Source organism: Siniperca chuatsi, linkage group LG6, assembly GCF_020085105.1.
Source record: "Siniperca chuatsi isolate FFG_IHB_CAS linkage group LG6, ASM2008510v1, whole genome shotgun sequence".
Classification (NCBI taxonomy): Eukaryota; Metazoa; Chordata; class Actinopteri; order Centrarchiformes; family Sinipercidae; genus Siniperca; species Siniperca chuatsi.
This window is the reverse complement of record NC_058047.1, coordinates 7,160,432-7,180,363: the sequence shown is the minus strand read 5'-3', so window position 1 is coordinate 7,180,363 and position 19,932 is coordinate 7,160,432. Positions and strand designations below refer to the sequence as shown.

General features: G+C 39.2%; 1 protein-coding gene across 1 annotated transcript; it reads right to left on the bottom strand.

Moving 5' to 3' along the window:
* Positions 1-2,575: 2,575 nt before the first annotated feature.
* si:ch211-262h13.5 (uncharacterized protein LOC571127 homolog) lies at positions 2,576-8,883 on the bottom strand. Its single transcript, XM_044200318.1, has 7 exons — positions 8,570-8,883; positions 7,411-7,521; positions 6,732-6,819; positions 5,536-5,702; positions 4,952-5,059; positions 4,311-4,397; positions 2,576-3,340 (listed from the first exon to the last, which is right to left on the bottom strand). The coding sequence occupies exons 1-7, from the start codon at positions 8,801-8,803 to the stop codon at positions 2,843-2,845; spliced, it is 1,293 nt and encodes a 430-aa protein (XP_044056253.1). The 5' UTR covers positions 8,804-8,883; the 3' UTR covers positions 2,576-2,842.
* Between the last annotated feature and the right edge of the window lie 11,049 nt (positions 8,884-19,932).

Here is a 19,932-nt window from a genome sequence, read left to right as displayed (position 1 = left end):
AGATGCATTAAAGTCGTGTTTTATACATCAACATGCCGCAAATGATCACAATGTCTGACGTGTTAGTTACATTGAAGGTCTCTCCCGCCCCCTGCCGCACAAAGTGTGTCTGTGCTACTCGATTTCAAAAATATATCAACAGCACCTAAATTAAACAACTATTGTTACATGCGTTATTTTGTTTTAAAACTCCCAAACAAAAGCAAGGCTGAGAAATATATTTACAAATATGTTTATAAGTTCTGAACTCGAAGAGGCGGGAATTCCGAGAAACGCATGAAAGCAGCAAGACGTTTATCAAATATTAGAAGATTTCAAATAAGGAGCCTTTATGTCTAATGTAAATTGTACTGGTCGACTACACCTGTTGGGAAAGATATTATGATACAATAAAAGCTCAGTAATAGCTACTGAATGAACCTTGTGGTGATATTGTTTTTTCAACTGATGTTTCCAAGGTCGAGATTGAACTTTTAATCTCAATATTTCTTCTTTGTTTTCCATGCTTTTTATACCATCAATACACCCCAGTGAAGCACATCTCAAGATGCCCTATCTCACAACTCTCAGACCTAAATACTGAAATTACCACCATCTTCCAGCCACATATACTCTCTTACCTTTACCAAAAATAACTCTGTCCCAACTACATTTAAAAAATCTTAAATTTTTTTTCTTTAATATCCGTCAGTTCCACGAGTAAAAACAACAACAAGCTAATAAATGTAGTGCCCGTTTGAAATTCTGAATCTACAAGCTACTGTGGTCTAATCTTGTGAATCCTGACAGTGGATAAAACTCAGAGTATCACACTGTCAGTGCACAACATGCCTGGGAGTTGGATCATAGACTAGGATACGTTGTACAAAAAAGGCTTTGCTCTCAGTTCAACAGGATAGGAAGGATCAGAGGTCTCACTCCCACCTGAACTTTCCTTCCCCAATAGCATTGGGGATTTCTATTGGTGCAGAAAGCTGTGATAAAAACCAGGAAAAGAGAGAAAGGAGAGAGTTACTCTCAGTCCCTTTGAATTAACACATAAAAAAGTTAACCCTCGATGTTATGAGCAGGGCCTACCAGGGGTCTGGAATGAAAGTGTGCTATTCAGAAGTATACATAAGGCAAGATGTTTTGACACTCACTCTTCCAAGCCTCATTTTCCCAGGCATTTAAAACCTCTGTGGGTCATTCACACCTTGATGTCACATGTAAATCACTAAGTAGTTTACATGGCAATCATATGAGTTTGATGCAGCATTACAGCAGCCTCGCTCACTTTGTTTCGGGATGGTTATTTTAGCCTTTTTCACTCATCTTTCAAACCACCTATCCTCTCTGTCAAAAATGTGTACTTTGCTGTCCCCAAAGGAGTTTCCACTGTCCGTTAAATGAAGACATACTGCTTCATCTTGACCTGTGGGATTTGCTCTACCTTAGTTGTGTTTCATCTCCTGATGTATAGGTCTCTGTATTTGTCATTACTCTAGACTTCACATTGCTCTGCTTATGTTTGGTGAGTGTTTTTTTTTTATAGAGGGCAAGTTTCTGACTAGCTGGGTTTGACAAACACGGGGATGCTGTGTTTATTGAAAATCAGACTGCGTTACACTCCAGCCATCTCCACCACTTCTCTCCTTCGTGTCGGTCTACTCTTTCTAATAGCTCCAGTTTCTGTGTTGACAAAGGCCCACTTTGGGTAGCCGCAAGCTTTTAAAGCTTTCCTGAAATGTTTGCACTTGTCTTTCGCCTCAGTGCTATTTGGCACAGTGTCAGCCCTGTGGTGTAGAGTCCTAATAAATCTTGACTTTTCCTCTGCTTCTCTGGACATCTTTGCAAAGCTTTCTCTAGTCAAGTGGCCATGTTCAGTGACCACTTGACTATGTTTCAGCTCCCTCACAATGCTAATGCATCCCTTCACAGTGCTTTTTGCCTTCTCTAAAACTCACAAATGATAGTTTTAGCGTTCTTTTGCAACACTTTGTGTTCACTCAATTTACCTTTTGTGTTCACTTAAAACATTTTAGGGCAAGTTCAAGGAAAAATTAAATTAATTTATTGTTTATCATTATCATGGTGTAGTGGGATGTGTTACAAGGGAATTCAATACATGGGTTATAAGAAAACACTGCAGCTAAATATTTTAGGGCAGCAAATAACAATTTTTTAAATGAATGCATTATTTATTTAGACCACAAATGTCAGAAATTAGTGAAAAATGGCCTTCATAATTTCCAAGAGGCCAAAGTGATGTATTCAGATGTCCTGTTTTGTCTGACAACACTCCAGAATCCAACGCTATTCAATTTAGAAAGATAAAAAACACATGAAAAGCAGAAAACCCTCACATTTGTGAAGCTGGAATTAGCAGATGTTTGGCATTTTTGTTCTAAGAATAACTTCAAAATAGTCATTTAATTTTCTTTCCATCGACTAGTTGTTTCAGCTCATGAATAATCAGCTCTAAAATCAAAATTGTCTTGCTTTATACCACCAAAATAGATACTGTACAATATTATATTTAATTTACTGTAATAAGTATTGCCAGACTATTAGCTTAAGTAAGTTCTTCAGGTAGTTGACAGGGGATTCAAACCAAGATTTATTCAAATTGTTCAAATATTTGAAGCTGTTTTCAGATACATTTGGTTTAAGCTTTGGCTGCTTTGGGAGCAGCATTACAGGAGCAGCAGAGAGGTAATTTCAGGGCCGGTGAGAAGAGATAACATTCCTCTCATTAGCACAAATTATTACAAGCCTCCAGTGACAGCGAGCAGAGCAGTTTATCGGTCAACCCCCTCTGGGTAAATCAAACATGAACAAATGGACTCCTGAGCAGCACCAGTTAAACTGTGGTGTATCGAGAAGGACCAGGACAGGAGCGGAAAGGAGAGGGCCCACTGGGGAAATCAGACAGGAAGATGGGGTTGTGAGAGGGTGAGGTCTCCATCAAGGCCTGCCGTTTCTTGCGGTCACGCCTCTGGTAGCGGAAGTTAAAGGGTGGTCGCAGTGCCACAGGGCCTCCTATCTCTTCAGAGGATGAATCAAAAGGACCAGCGACTGCTGGTTGCCGTTGCTGGTTTACTAGATCTTCAGCAGACTCACTGGAAGATGAGGCGAGGGGGTTAGAGGGGTTAACCACAACAGAGGGGTCAAAGGGCACAAGGTGAATGGGCGTTGGGTCAAATGGCGCTGGTTGAACAGCAGGAGGTAGTGTGGGGTCAGAGGGAACAGGCTGCGGATCGTTTCTTGGGTCATCGATCAGAGGCGGGAAGGTTGGGATCGCAGGGTCTTGGGGGAGGTCGTGACCTTGAGGCCTCACTGGTCTGAGGATGTCCACATTCTTCAGACAAAGAGACAAGATCGCACCAAACTGATATTTTACAAACTCACTCTCACTGGCTGCAAAACGAGTCTCAGTCATGCAATATTACATTACACACCACAGCTCTAAAAAGGAGTGAGAAGACAACATAATTATAGCACAGAACCATACAATTTTAAATCTCACACATACGTTTAAACACACACATGCACAGCATACAGTACATTTTAAGACACAACACAACACACAAGATATGACACAATAATTATATGGCCAGTGGCATTCATTCAGAAAGTTAATTTATCATTTTAAAGGTCGCTTTAGTAAAATCTGAAACAAAACAGAGCATAAAACATTCATCAAATCTCAGTCAGGCAGTGGGTTATTACATTTCCAACTGCAGTCACACAGTGTGAAGTGATTGGCACTTCATATTACACTTTTCCAAAGTTTTTGTACTTTGTTCACTTACTGACTTACATCTTTTAATGCACTCAATTGTTCTGTTCTTTTTTGGGGTGTACATTTTTTTCTGTGTGTTAAACCTCTACTGCTGTTTTCCTGTATTCGGTGTGCTCTCATGGTTCACAGAGGAGGATCGAAATAATTTGATTCGGTAGTCTTTAAGTCAAATTTCACATGTAGGTCAAAGTATCATAAATCTCATTTGGTTCCTGTGTTTGTCAAGAAAGAACATGAAAGCTCTGAAAACTGTAGAAATATGTTAGCAGCAAGAAGATATTGGATGGCGTTGTTATTGTTTTACGTTCTCTTCCTTTCATTTTAGACACATTGATCATTTATTATTATTATATTTGTTGTAACTTTTCACTTGTCACTTAGTAATAAGATGTATGTATTGGTGCATAACATATTTTTGACTGTTGTGCACCACAACACCAAGGCAAATTCCTTATATATGAAACCTTCTTGTCAATAAATCTGTTTCTGATTCTGATGGTAAGTATTTCTTAACTGCTTCCTGTACCTGTACTTTGAACATCTCACAGGACACCTGAACATCAGGATGGACGTTCAAGTCTCCATGCACAGATCCCGCACAGAAACCTGCAGTCTGAGAGGAGAAGATGAGACATTTTCTTTTAGGATACTACTTTTTCACTACATGAAAAAAAGCAACAGGATAGAGCAGGGAGGGTAAAAAAACATATAAATAAGTAATACAATAATAAATGAAAAACAGAGGAGAGGACCTGTCAGGCGTCTTTAAAAAAGAATCAATTACTGCAGCCTTTTAGTGGTGTCAGTAAAAATGAATCTGTCATGTCAGGAACTGCTTTAGTGATAGTAAACAACTTGCTGGCTGATTGATGTTTATTTAAGTTTTCTGAACACCATTAATTAGCGTCATAACAGTGTCAGACTGTCAGCATTGGAATCCATTTTCTTAATTAATGGAACACCATCAGACAATGTTGTTCAATTACATCCCTTTTTTTGTCCTTAGAAGAAACATTTTTATGTATCCAAATCAAGATTGGAATGATATGCAACTTCAGTTTTTGTGTGAATTTTCAAGTATTACACTTATTTAGCATTTTACTTGTCTAGTATGGCATGTTTATTGTGTTTTGAATCTGGTGACTCTCTGGACTCTGTGTTGAGTACCTCTGTGTCAGATTCGAGTGTCAGTCGTTGGCAGGTGCCTCTTTCTGTCACACCCTCTGGACACTCTTGGACTGTGTACTCCACAAAGCTGGCTTTCACTGGTACAACCTGAAATTGCACAAATAAACACAAACATACAGTCATATACAGAGAGGTAGTATGGTTGCTGTAATGTAATGGCTATCATCTTGGTTTTAGAGCACAAAAAATGTTACCTAAGGTGAATTACCGTATGCAAAGAGTAGCAATATAATGAGCTTTTGCCCCCAAGCAAACTACTCAATTTCTCATTTGCTCCCCAAACAAACGCCTGGCCAGACAGTACGGTCTGAAGTGCCTTTAGTAATCCTTTGCAGCCTTGCCAGATTCTTATATCATCATGGTTATTGTGGAGCAGTAACAGTACTCATCTGGCACACAGATGTGTCAAAGATGCACTGTGCCGTCTGCTTATGTACACCCAGAGATTTTTCTCAAGTGTAATTTACCAATAAACATAACATTCAACACATTGTTGTGTAATGAAATCAGCCCTGGAGCTTTCTTTGTCCAATCAAAGTTAATTTCTGTATATCCAGTCGTACCTGCGCTGCAGCTCTAGTGATCTTCTTCACTCCGAGCCCTGCACCCAGCGTGGACTGTCTCTTATAGGACGCCAGAGTGACCTGAGCAGCGGTCACGGCCTGTTGGCTTTCTACAGGTAGCAGGAGGGGGCAGGTTGGACAGGTCTGCTGGAGCTTCTCTGGGGGATCTACAGGGACCAGACAGGGATAATATAGATGGTTAAGTAAACATTTGCACTGAAATTACAACTAATTGCAGAATATGTTAGGCAGAAACGCATGGACATTAAAGTAGGTAGTAGTAGTATTAAAGTAAGTCATTAGCAGTATAAGGTAAAAGCTGAATTAGTAAAACATGTTTTGGAACATCTTTTGTTAATTATTTGATAAAGCCCACATTTAACTTTTTTACAGGACTGTGTGGGTTTGTACAGGTCATGCTTGATTGAAATCATTGGTTGTAACTTACAGCTTCTTAAAAATATATAATTTGGAGTTTGAGCAGAGGTCTAAACAGCCAAAATAACTTGAACACCTGTGTTGGTGTTCAGGGCCTTTAAGTGATCTAAAAAATAAATATTAAATCTCAGTTTGAGATTAAGGCGAAACCAATGGACATTTTTCATGGTCGACATTTTGATTTGTCATAGTGGGAAATGCACAGGCGTAACTAATTACATGAATTAAGGCTCAATTCCATTTAGGTGTGCCAGTAAGACATTATTAATGTTATTAGTTACACCAGTTTGTGACAAATTGAAATGAATGAATGAATGAATAAACTACAGAGGGAAATGTCTATTCTGAGATTTTCTTTTCTTTTCTTGCTGATGATCCTTCTATACTGAGCGATGTTACTACCACAAATATTACTTTGAGAAATTCAAACCAGCCCCAGTAGTCGCAAGATTTGTCATACAACACAATATGGCAAAATCCATAATTTCTATTACATCTCCCTATGATATCGTAGAATATTGTAGAATATTACTTGTTAAATACAAGGTTCATATACAGCAATGAATCAGTATACAGGGGAATAAGATTACATCCCTTCAGTGCTCCAGTGTATACAATTATGAAAATGAAACAGGCTTCTTGAACAAACCAGTTTTTACACTTTGTATTCAACTGCCATTCTGTGCAATATAGTACAGAAGTAATGAATGAATAACTACCAATGTCAAACTGCTAATCTAACAATATGTTAATGTTACCTGGGACAAGAGTGCAGTCGTAGCTGTACAGGTAGGAGTATCCCTCTGGTGTGTGGAGAATAGTGGTGTTACAGTTGCCAGAAATTTGCTGAAAAGAATAAAATAGAAGTTATAACAATCAAAGCCACTTCACTACAAAGATTGGGCAACATGTGACATAACTAAAACAGTCCAAGACAAACTGACTTTAAATGTGTGTGTGCTCTTGTACTTCTATCTTAGCAAGGACCAAAGTTTTAGACCTCGAAAGTAAGGACATTTTTGGGAAGTGAGGACATTTTGGCCTGTCTTCCTTCTTCGATGGATGGATGTGAGGAAAGACTTTGGTTTTAAGGTTAAAAGTTAGAATTAGGTTTAGGCCAGCATAAGGGTGCTCATTTGCCCCTTCTGCAAATGAGCAAAATATTATATAGAATATAGAAATGTTTTACTATAAAAAAAAAAAGTGGTCAGTGGCGTGAGCAAAAATGACTTCATAAGATTTCTTAAACTAGCCATGACACTTCAGAAATTCAGGATAAAGGTGCTGGAGTGTTTTCAAAAAAAGATATTGTGATAAGATATTCTTAAACTGCCCTTTTTGCAGTGCAGGGAATGCATTACGTGAGTCCTCACAAGTATAGCACAAGTACAAACACGTGTGTTTATTTGTAAATGTGTGTGTGTGTGTGTGTCCTACTGTTTCCATGAACGGTCTGACATCACAGCGTTTCCATGGTTTTGGGCTGCCTATGTGACACTTGGTCTCCAGGACATCCAGATCCAGGTAATACACATTGCCTGCTGGGCCCTGACATGCACAATGCAAATACATGTAATAAGAGCGAGGAAATACAAACAATGCTGTGCACTGCAGTACTGTTTTATCCTAGTGTATCTCTGAGGCTCAAATTTATGAAAAGTCTACGGTCAAGTACCTTCATTTGTTCAGTTACACCTTTAAGGAACCATTTAGGAGGTGCTCTATGTAATTCCCTATGACACTTAAGACAATATTGATTTGAGCAGTAGCACTGAAAACAAATGTCAACACTTTGCGCAGGTGTAATGGAAGCCTTTTCAGGTCATGAAGTTGAACTGAGTTTCTTAAAACCTGATCTATCTCGCAGTCAGGTTTCAATAGCCTTCAGCAGCTGACAGCATGAAGTTCATAAAGCCTGTTGTGTAAGGTTTGTCCCAGTGGTCCTGGACCGAAATGACCTGGACTTTATTAACAGTCATTTCAGTCCTAAAGGCCTTTTTTCATGAGGCGTGAAAGGGGATGGCTTCTCATTTCATGATAGAAAAGTCTGTACTTCTATTTTAATGTTACATTTATTATAAGCGACATGTGCTGATGGCAGTCATTCACAACAAAGTACAAACAACAAATAGTTATTGTTGTTTTTAGTCGTTAATGGTTGCACACTAATGCTGCTATTTTTCATGTCTTTGATGTAGTCCAGTGGTTCCCAAACTAGGGTCTGGGGACCACAATAAGTCCTTGAGAAGCAGAGTTTAATTTTATTATCACTTCCCCAGAGTGAGAGTCAGTACATTGTGACAATGCAAGGGGATGATTTCTGATTAGAAGTTTGACTGTGTCATTTCTAACAACAAAACACAAATCTTCTCAAATGGGATCCCACTGACATGAAGATTGGCCACGGCTGATTAAATATATCAGTGTGTGACTTTCCCATTTTTCACAGGGATGTTTTGATATTTCAGCAACAGCAGAAGGGAAAATAACCTTTCCACCCCACTTCCCTCATTAAACATAAACAAATAACCCACTGACAGAGTATTACAGCAACCCCAGGCAGCTATTCCCACTGGGCATTTATCTCTGTACTGACCTGAGCGTGCAGGTGGACATTTGCAATGCGGTTGAGGGCAAACTTATAGCCATCGGTGCGATCCTCATTGATGTAAGTGGCCGCCAGACGAGACAGCTTCTCCACTGCTTTGTCATTACAAGGAATGGGAGCAAGTTCAATGGGGCCCAGTGCAAAACCCTCGGCGTACACACACAGAGTGTGAATGGATAGCAGGGATAATAGCAGTACTAATGTGCAGATGGATTTGTCCATGGTAGCACAGGTTCAGGCAGGAGATAAAAGACAGAGCTGGTTTCAAGTGAAGTTTGTTCTCTTGTGTTTGCGTTCAGTCTCTGCAGTGACTTTTGGAATGAAAACAGGACGGAGATGTTGAAATGATGCCAAGGACAAAGTTTATTTGAAGGCAGGGAGCTGATATTTGTGAATGAATGTTCCAGTGATTCGTTTAACCTGGAGAACACTCATTCCTATAAGACAAATAGAGTGAATGACAAACATTTCATTCATAATATACATACGTTTATACGCATGCACAAATAAGATTTAAGGCTGTTTTATTCTCAGTGTATGTTTGTTTAAAATCCAGATCAAAAGATGCATTTAGTGTATTTAAGAGAACTAATTTAATGCAACAGTCCCCATTTACATTATAACTTGTACCAAAGAATTACATTGTGGATCATATGTTTGTGGTTGTAATATGAGCATCTCACCAGGAGGGGTCACTGTGAGTTTGGTGTGCCGTACTGGAGAACTAGGTTAATGATTCACTGATATCCAGTTAATTAGACAATTAGACTTGCTGTTGTATTAGAATCTCATAGCTCTAATATTTGTGTTTGCTGTCTTGATTTTTTCTGAAAAACCATTGACCCTTAATCTGACTGAATTTACTTCATTATGGTAAATGAGCAATGGTAATTACTTCAGTTGTTCCAAATCATTGTGTTATTTACAAAAATGAATTCAGATGAATTTATTATAAATGGGGTGTACAGTATATATTGTTTTTTATTTCAAAGCAGTAAACAGTTTAACCGAGCTGCACTGTGTGTCATGGGTGGGGTTCACACTGTTTGGAGCAGTCAGATTGGTTCCATTGTTCACAACATCGATTAATGTCTGCAGGTGTACAGAGGCAAGCACACACACTCTCTTAATCTCTGTCTGCCTAACACATATTTGATTCAGCAGAGTTTTAACACAGATTTTTAAGTGTGAAACAAAATACACGAATGATTGAAAAATCTTGTCTGTGGACACTTGAAGAAAGTAAGAAAATTTTATTTTTATTAACCATGTTAACAGCGTGGCTAGGGATGGCAATGTTGATTGGTTGGTCGGTCCACCACTTTGATCCAGACTGAAATATATCAAAGTCTACCAGATGGATTGTTGTGAAAATTGCAACAGATATTTACAGTTCCAGCAGGATACATTTTAATGACTTTGGTAATCCCCTTACTTTTCCTGTAGCGCCACCAACAGGTCAAAGTTTTCACGTATTCAGTGAAATATCTCAGCAACTACTAGATGGATTGGCACAAAATTGTGTACACAAATTCATAGTTCCCAGACAATGTATCCTAATGACTTTCCCCTGACTTGAGTGAAATGCAGTGGTGGAATATAACTAACTTCATTTACTCAAGTACTGTAGTTAAGCACATATTTGAGGTACTTTATTAGCTTTTATGCTACTTTATACTTCTACTCCACTACAATTCAGAGGGAAATATTGTACTTTTTACACCAGCCATACTAGTTACATTTCAAATCAAGATTTCACATATAAAACACAAGATTAGTTATAAAATATGATGCATTATTACAGAAAAACTACCAACATTATAAAAAGTTGTTAAAAAAACTCCACCTGCTAAACATCAGAATGTTAGCGTTGTCATTGTGAGCATGTAAGCACGCTGGCATCAGCAATGAGCTCAAAGCACCACTGTGCCTAAGTATAGCCTCACGTAGCCCCTAGCATAGCTGTAGACCACAGTGTTTCAAATTGCTATTCATTTTTAGGTTTAAATCATTTGAGCAATCAGGAAGTATAAAAGCCATGATTATCAAGGAAAACAGCTTGTTTATATGTTTCATGTAAGTCCTTTGTTCACTTCAGTGCTAAGTATGCCTACACTTTGAGTAGTTAAAATATAACATGAAATTCAAGTGTAGTGGGTTCTTTTTACAAGAATCTGTCCAGGGATAATCATTTAACACATATCAAATATTCACTGAACCAGGTTCAGCTCTCAACAGAGGCTGAAGGAGAGAGAGAGAGAGAGGGAGAGAGAGAGAGAGAGAGACTCACTCAGCAGAACAAATTCTGCTAATATCAGAAGAAAAAAAGAGCTGCCTCAATGTTGTGTGTGTCTTTGTGTATGCGTGTGAGTTTGTGCGTGTGTTTTCATACAAGAGAATGTGCACTTGTGTTTGTCTGTGTGCACATTTGACCGTGCAGAGCCATGACTGCATGTGTCAATGTTACCGGCAGCTAGTTGTGTTGCAGCAGAAAGCAGAAAGAGTCTGTGGGGGAGAGATAAGAACGACGAGGCTGCTCCAAGGACTCGCTCTACCAGCACAACGCCAGACCCAAGTTAGACAAACCTTCTTTGATGTGAGTACAGAGTAATCTCCCCTTCTGCTCGCTACGGAGAGATGCTACGCTGTAGTGATGCCCAGGCCCAGATACCATGGGGTTGCTGCCACTGGGGCTCCTGCTGTTCACTTTGTACAGTGATGGGCCAGGGGTAAGAGGAGAAGAGACGGGAAGAGAAGAGGAAATTTCAGTTTGATGTGGTCTAAATGCTGTTTTGAAAGGTTTCACTGGAGTTACTTGTAGTGGAAAGTTTTACTCTGACATGGTATAAATGGCGTTTCGGGGAAGTTCATTAGTATTGTTTTCAGCAGAGAATTTCAGTATCGCATGGTCTAAATGCTGTTTCACAGACCGTTCCACCTTGCCAAGAACACATTTCTGGGGGAAATACTGGCAGAAATCTCCTCCTGTGTCACATCGCCTGCCAGTAGGAGAGGAAAAGAATTGGTTTCTTTACTGCAGGGCACATTTAAGAAAAAATAAGGCCAATGCCATTTCTCCTCTTTCCCTTTCTAACCACATTCTACCTGGGATTTGTGTGTCTCAGTCAGAGTATTTACATTTTGTCTTTTATCATCACTTTGTCCATCTCTCACAGACACGTGTGAATGAAGAGAACAAAATTACAGGATGGCAGCCAGCCTTTATCTTTTGCAAATCATCCTCTTTATCTCCATCTCACATGCTTCCATTCACACACTATATTTGCTTTTGTCTTCTCTCTCACTCTTCTGTTTTTTTTTTCTTTCACAAGATGCTGTTGGGATTTTTTTCTTATCTTATTGGTCACAGTCTGCACGGAGAAGGGAAGACATTAGGATGGAGACAGAGCAGGAAGACAGATAATTCCCTCATTTAAATGGTTTCAAACTTTTTCTCGCCTGGAAAACCGGCTTCTTACACTGTTGTGGCCAAAACATGGACATTGATGTTAAACCCATTAAATTTCACTGTAAGTGGTCAAGCTATGAGCTCACGTTAACAAAGCTTTCACAGGTGATTGGCATTCTCTGCAGCAGTGGTGACAAATCCCTGTCATTTTACTTGGATAAAGTAATCAGCTTTAGACTCTTCATTTCCACGTCATGTATTCAGCTTCTCTTACTGCAGCCACAGGAAGTAAATGAGAGCAGGACACCCAAAGTGAAACATTAGTTGCAATATGAGAAGTTTCATGTTTTTATGCCCGCAGTTAGTGGCAGATGACTGTACTCTAATTAAGAGGAGAGAAAGAAGAATACTCTCTTGAATTGTAAACCTTTGGCACTTCAATGTACGTTTTACCTTCAGCTAATGGTTTTCTTTGCAATTATTTGTGATATTTTTGTATTTTAACATGTTTAGGTTATTCGACTCTTGAATTATGAACCTTTGGCACTATAATGTATAATGCACTCACAAGCTCACCAAGGATGCTTCCTAACAACATGTGTTGTAATGGAAATAAAATTAACTCAATCAATTATTTATCTTTTTGCACCATAACACTGCTAACACATGCAATACTGCTTATCTCAAATGTCTTGTTCATAAAATCGAATTTTTCACGGATGAACTCTATGGTATAGTTATAAGTATAGTTGTGATTCTAAATTTAACTATTTGTACTGTAGCATTTTTTGGTTTTGGAAGTTAAAAAACAGCACAGCTTCTTATATTAACTTACATAATAGAAGATCATGTTCCTGTGTTTCATAATAATAATAATAATAGAACTTTATTTATAGAACATTTATCAAAACAAACATAATGCTTCACAAAGAGAGAAATGAAATACCACAATGAATAATAAAATACATAAAAAACAATAATTTGATATTTACCTACTTTTACCTCATCTTGCTTTTTCACTATAAATATTTTAAAATATGCTACATGAACATAATTCTGTACTTACATTAAATAGGAAGCCTAAATATTACTTACTATATTACTTACTTAATATTACTTGTTTTATCACTGTTTTGGTCTCCTGAGAAAAACATCAACTCTGCACGATTCTGTAAATCCCTGGATTATGTTTTTTTTAACAACCAATGCAAATGTTTTAAAAATTCTTGCTTCTGCAATATGGTATGGTTATGGACAATTATGGTATGGTTAAGATTCAGGAAAGATTGTGGTTAAAGCAAGTAAACTATGGTTAAGGTATGGTTACTTGACAACTAAAACACTTAGTTGAAGTTATTTTAATTGGTAAAATAAAAGGTATGTAACAGGAGATGAACCTTAGTCCCCTGCATGAAAGTCAGACTCAAATCTGCACACCCTTACAATCCACCTAGTTACATACAGTATAGGGCACACTACTTTCTGCATTGGCACTAGACGCTGGTGTTGGATGTAAATTGTGAGGTGCAGAATCATCCAAAATGGAAGATGTTTTTTTAGTGGTATTACCAGAGCTTGTTTGCTGAGAACAATGAAATTGGGTTGTTGAGAGCGGTGAGACTCAACCATACATAAATGTTCTGTAAAACCAAAGCAATGAGCTCAAAGAGGGTATAAAGCTCTGTAGAACTGAGTTGGGTGATTGTTCTCAAGTGACCCTCTTCCACACAAATATTCATTTGATTCACATATTAATACATGCAGCTTTGAAGTTTTTACACGACTTTTGGCTTGCCATTCACAGTCAGTTTTCTGTTATACAAATTAGAATGAGTGAGAACAAGAGAATTGGCTAAATGGATTTAAAGACATCACGAGATGAGTTGCACGACCACTGCAGTAAATGTAAGCACAGTGCATCGGTTTAAGTCGCAGAGAGAAAATACAGAGGAACATAGTCATGTCAGGGTGTGTTACAGAAACCCAGAGCTGGGATGATGACGCACAGTATGAGCGACTGGCTCAATCACTGAATGTGATTGAAGTGCCATGTGTGGTACTCCAAACTCTGGCCCTCATGATGCATTGCCCACTCCTCATTTTACCTCCTCGGCCAACTCTAAGATGTATCATGGCCAGTCACCTGCTACCCCGCTACCCAGCTGGACGTCAGTGGCAGTCATGTTGACAAAAAAATTATTTGGCAGTAATATTGTGGCTATTTAGAAAATGTCTTGACCACAATTTGCTATTTATATTTCTGGCGTGTGTATGCATACATGTGCATGCTGAATTTGCTCAAATGTGTTTGGATGCATGTGTTTATTTGCACATACTGTGTTAGAAAGCCTGTGAGCAGGTGGTTGTCTACCTCTGTGTCTACTCTTCTCTGTGTGTGTGCTCATATGTTTTTATGTGTGATAGGGGTTACGGAGAAGTCACTGAGTCAATGCATGACCTTGTCTAACCGACTGGGTATCAAACTCATGACAGCTAAAACTTTTCCAGCCCTAAAGCCTATTTATACTCCCATACAGGCCTCTTTGATGTCGGCACTTAAAAGCACCACTAACTCACCCTGGAGGAAGAGCCTGGCACACAGAGGATGCTCTGGATGTCTCAGCCTGTGTGTGTGTGTGTGTGTGCACATGTGGGTGCATGTGTGTGTGTGTGTGTGTGTGTGTGTGTACGTCTGGGTATGTGTGAGAATGTGTGCATGTGTGTGTGTGTGTCTGTATGTGCATGCTCCCCATCCGTGTTTAGCTTCATGATGACTAACCATTTTTTAACTTTCATATTTCTAGACTTTACACCTCTCATCCCTTTTATGTCCATCTGCTCCAGCGTCTGAGGTGCAGTCTTTGTTTTAGGGTGAGATGTTTTAATAAGCTTTCACACATTTAAAATCTTCCAGGACATTTTAGCATCTATTTTTTTAGAATAAGTTCTCTTCAGTTTAAGTCTAAACCTGTACTGTAATTTTTCAGATTGTTGAGTAGATGTGTTGTACCTGTGTCTTTTCTGTCAACAAGCCACTGATCTGCTAGCCTACATTGTATTTCTCAGACTACCTTATATACCACAGACTTGGAATGTCTTGGCAGCATGCCATTTCAATTATCTTTCACTTTCAGTTTCTCTAGAGTAATCTTTTAATCTTATTGCTATCCACCTCAGTCTCAGCCCAGTCTTTGAAAATCACTTAGCATTTTTCTCTCTTTAATGTCCATCAAATAATTTTTTTTTCTGTTTTAATTCTGTTTGTGTGTCTTGCAACAGCCTCCTGCTGTGCAGATGCCTGTTCCATGCTTCCCAGCAATATTTTGTGACATTTTCATTTTAAAAAATACCATTTTTCCTGTTCTTTATCTCAGATTGATATAACACAACGGTGACAACTTATACCAGGTATAAATACAAAGCCTGTACATCTTCTGTTCTAAGCACTTGTTGTCTTCTTTAAATAAAATCTGTCACTAACTAGAAGTGATATATTTTACATTTCCATTTTTCTGGAATAATCAGAGGAGCGGCTGACCAGTCAGCAATGAACAGTGATAGTTACCATGAGTCAACCACCAGTGTGAATAAACTGAAATCTTGAAGATGGCCACTTTAAGAGTAACTTGAAATGCGCCAAAGAAAAGTAGCAATGCGCCACCAAAATGCAGGGATGAAGAAGACAGCAAGCTAGCAAACACGGATGAAAACAATGCAGTTTTCATATACAGAAAAGATTTTGAAAATGTTTCGTGAATAAGGAAATGCATTCAACACGTTTGTAAGGCCTGATCAACACGTTCTCATACGACCACGCAGGTCATTTGTTCCTACCCTCTAATACGACCCACAGGAGCTTTTCCTAAATGAGTGTTCCCACTGGTGGCAGTTGAGGATGGGCTGTAAGGTGAGGACTGGCTGCAAGTGTACGTCACGTAAATCACGTGACTTACGTCACGTTAAACACATGGTTTACGTTGTGAAATGCTTGCAAAAAACTACTTGGTTAGGTTTAGGCAAAGATCATGGTTTGGGTTCAAATAAGTATGTTACGTAAGTTACGTAGCTAACATAAGTTATGCAAGTCCCGTACGTAATGTTATGTAACTTAAAACTTTAAATAATCAATGTTGACTTTTGGTTTCACACGGAACATGAACCACAGTCTCCTGAGTGAAAGTCCTTTCTTTGTTTGTGCCATCCAACCACCCCACAATCTCCACAAGTGGACTTTCTAGGTCTTTATACCATGTCACCTGACTTCTTGGTTTGCACCCGTAATAATTACCACGACCACTAGAGGTGGCATCACATAAATGTAAGCATGGGTCACGATAAACTGCTGGCTCAAACAACCTATATGGATGTTTTTTTGGTGAGGACTGACTGGGCCTGATACACAATGCATTTAAGTGAGGAACACTAAATGTAAACACAACATTTCATTATTTCATATTTTTTAGAAGAAAACTCCACAAGGTACCTTTAATACCAGGCTGTAAGAGCAGTGTTTCCCTGCCCCCTCTGGATGAAATGTTTTTCGAAAGTGATCTGCACCTGACTAGAAGTAGGCTACTCACAGATCCACTCAGTTCCTAGTAGCCAAGACATGACCCTAGCCAGGTCCTCATTATATTCAGTCTAATCAGGTCAGGTGGGTTCCCGTTGTATTAGTGCAGATCTCGGGTCTGTGTGTCAATATGTGTAATACCCGAGTGGATCGACTCGATAGCTGCTCTGACCATGCAGTGTGTCATAATAATCATCACAAGAGAATAATTTGTCTTTTGAGGCAAAATGGAGTGTGTGAACTGTTAAGTGCAGGAAATTGATCGGGTCTGATTATCCTTGGATCTACACCAAATAGTGATGTCACAAGGTGAGAAGTTAGACCATCAACAAAAACAAAAATTTCAGCTGGTGCTCTGGTATTAAGTTGCTCTTTAAATTATATAATTTAATCTAACTAGAGGAAACTGAAGAGTTAAAGATCATGTCCAGTTTTCACCAGCATTCAAGAACGCTCACCTCCGGTCACTTGAACTTCACCTTTCCTTCACTTCAGCTGGATTGATCCTGGTTTGATGTTTGAATGAAGACAGCTGGTTAGGGTAAAATAAAAATTCAGGACCCAGCACCACTCCCACACAGTCTGTCTCTTTGTCTGACTACCACTCTTTGCTTGGCTGCCTCTGACCAACTATCTGCCTGATTGCACTCTCTCTCTCTCTCTTTCTGCCTGACTCCCTCTCTCTCTCTTTCTGCCCATCAGATCAGTGTTGCTCGCAGCCTGGGAGAGAGGAGGTGTGAAAAGCTCATGCAGAGAGAGAAACCCTAGGAAATGCCAGCCAAAGAATGACTGAAACAAGGAAAGAGTGTCAGTGCATGTGTGGCTGATTGTGTGTGTGTACATGCAGTTGTTTGTGTGAAGTTACGTGTGTGCATGTGTGTGTGTTACGTGTCATTCCTTTCTCTTTCCAGTTTTCTGCCTGTCTGATTCTCTTCACTTGAATAAAGACCCTCGGCATGACAGTGTTATAATGCATGCCATGAACTAAGGAATATCAAAACCTTGTTGTTTTAGCCAAAGTGGGACTGCCATAAATATGTAACAACTTCCATCAAAATGCACAAGCTCACACACACACTCCAAATATAGAACACATTTACATTGTAACAGTTGCACATAGCGTTTCAGAGCCAAACATGAAATCCATTTTAAGATGTGCGTGCACACCTTCCATGATATCACTGAAGTGGTTGTCCCAAGTCAGGATGCACATGAGTGGCATGCAAAGAACACGATGATGTAGTCATTTCAACACTTCAATCATAGATGTTTCAACACTTAAATGCTGTAGGAGAGGAAATTGAGAGCTGTGCCCTCTGTGAATGATATTAAGCATTAATGGATAAGAAAAACACTCCACACACACACACACACACACACACACACACACACACACACACACACACACACACACACACCTCAGTGGCTCTTGAGAGGAACAGTTCTGCAGCTTTATCAACCCTGAAATGGGAAGTGGTTTGTGGTATTAAAAAGGAATACGTGACTGTGGCAAGCAAGCGGAGGCGGATAGGGTGTTGGTTGGAGGAAGAGAGAGGAAAGGATGGTCCAACGGGCAAACAGGGTCCCTGTAATCCTAATGAACCCTCCCATGTAACATGATTCTGGTGCAGAGATGAGCCTCCCTTTGGCTGATGCCAAACATGGAGAAAGGAGTGAGCTGACTTCTGGACATATCATTGAAATAAAATACCTTGGAACCTTGGATACCTGAAATAACTCAGTTTTGCTACTCTATCTTGATCATTGCCATGATCACGATAGTAATAGAGTTGCGAAGTGGGATGAGCAGCTGGTTCTGGAAGTGTTTTTCCCCATTCTCTGTTTCCATATCAAATTTTTCATATATCCACAATGTTACGGAACATAGAAACATGGGACTCTCTCGGATAATGTAAAGATCATGCTATTTTTTTATATTATGACCAGTTTTAATTATTTCAACTTTGTTTCTGAGAAATCCTGGTTTGTCTGTCATTTTGGCATGGTGGACAGGTCTAAATACTACAGTACCCGTGAGACTCAGCCACCGTTGCCATGGAGAAGAAACCAGTCAGAGGTGCGAATCAGAGTGGTAGTGAATTCAAAATGCTTCGTTGTTGAATTTGAGAACAAAACACAACAACATAGCTGCTGAATTAATCCAAAATTGACTCAGAAAAAAAACTGAATTGACTTAAGCTGCAGATTGTGTATTCATACATTTTAGCTTCCACCCGCCGTAACCAGTGCATGTGAGAATTTTAAGCTCAGTGATTGGATGTTTCTTCCCAAAATGCACCTTGGAAGCAGATATTTTCTGAAGCATTTGTGTATCTGTTGTACTGATTATTTAACTGTGAGTTTCATGCCCATTCAAGCTGTAGAAGTCCTTCAACTGTGAGCCACATTGCATTGTCTTTGGAAAAAATGTATGGTACTTCACAAATCTATAAAGAAAACAGTATGAAACTGGATAAAGATTAAATTAATGTTCTTTGGACTATCTTCTTTCTTTGTCAGGAATAAATGTGAAATACAATGTTTGGTCCATGTTTTAAAAATGAATGCCAGGAATTTACTCTGACTACAGGTACAAGAAAGTATTCTAGCAAAGTGAAATATGACTTTAATTTCGTCCCCTAAGGCAGCAACAAAGAAAATCAGACATTACACACTGATCTTTTACCTGACAGTTTGAACACTTCAACTGAGCACATGTCTATGTCTAACAAGTATTCAAACCTGACACACAGATTTGTAATAGCAGTGCTAAAAGACACCACTTGAGTGTCTCAAACATTTAAAAACAATTGCTTATTTGAAGAGGTTGCTGCATGTTGGACCATCAAAGTGGGACCACAGGTGAAGAAATGGGGCTGGTGCATGATTTACAGCATTGTAATGAGCTCCATCCATTATGTTTCTGCATGTATAATTATCATGTGTGAATAATGCTAGTGAACTGTGTGGGTACCTCCCACTGTGGGTCCCTGTGTAGCCAGTCCCTGTGCTTTCACATCTGGCTAGGGCTTTGAAGTGGCAGGTGTGCCATCTACATGCCACCATGTTGGCGAATGAGAGAAAGACATAGTCCTTTGTTGGCAAGTACAAAGAACATACACATTGTCGTTTTGGTGTGTAGGGACTGTTTTTGATACAGAATAGTCAGATTCACACATCTTCACACACACAGGTTACTGAGGCTTTAATGAGCAGAAGAAAACAGGCTAAAACCCACATGGTTGTCAGGCATAAGTCATCTGGGATGAGCGTTGACTTGACGTGAGTCTCTCTACTCATGTGTGAAAGACCTGATCTAACATGATTTCACCTCCCAGTGGCATGGCAGAATTGCATTTCACATAAAAAGAT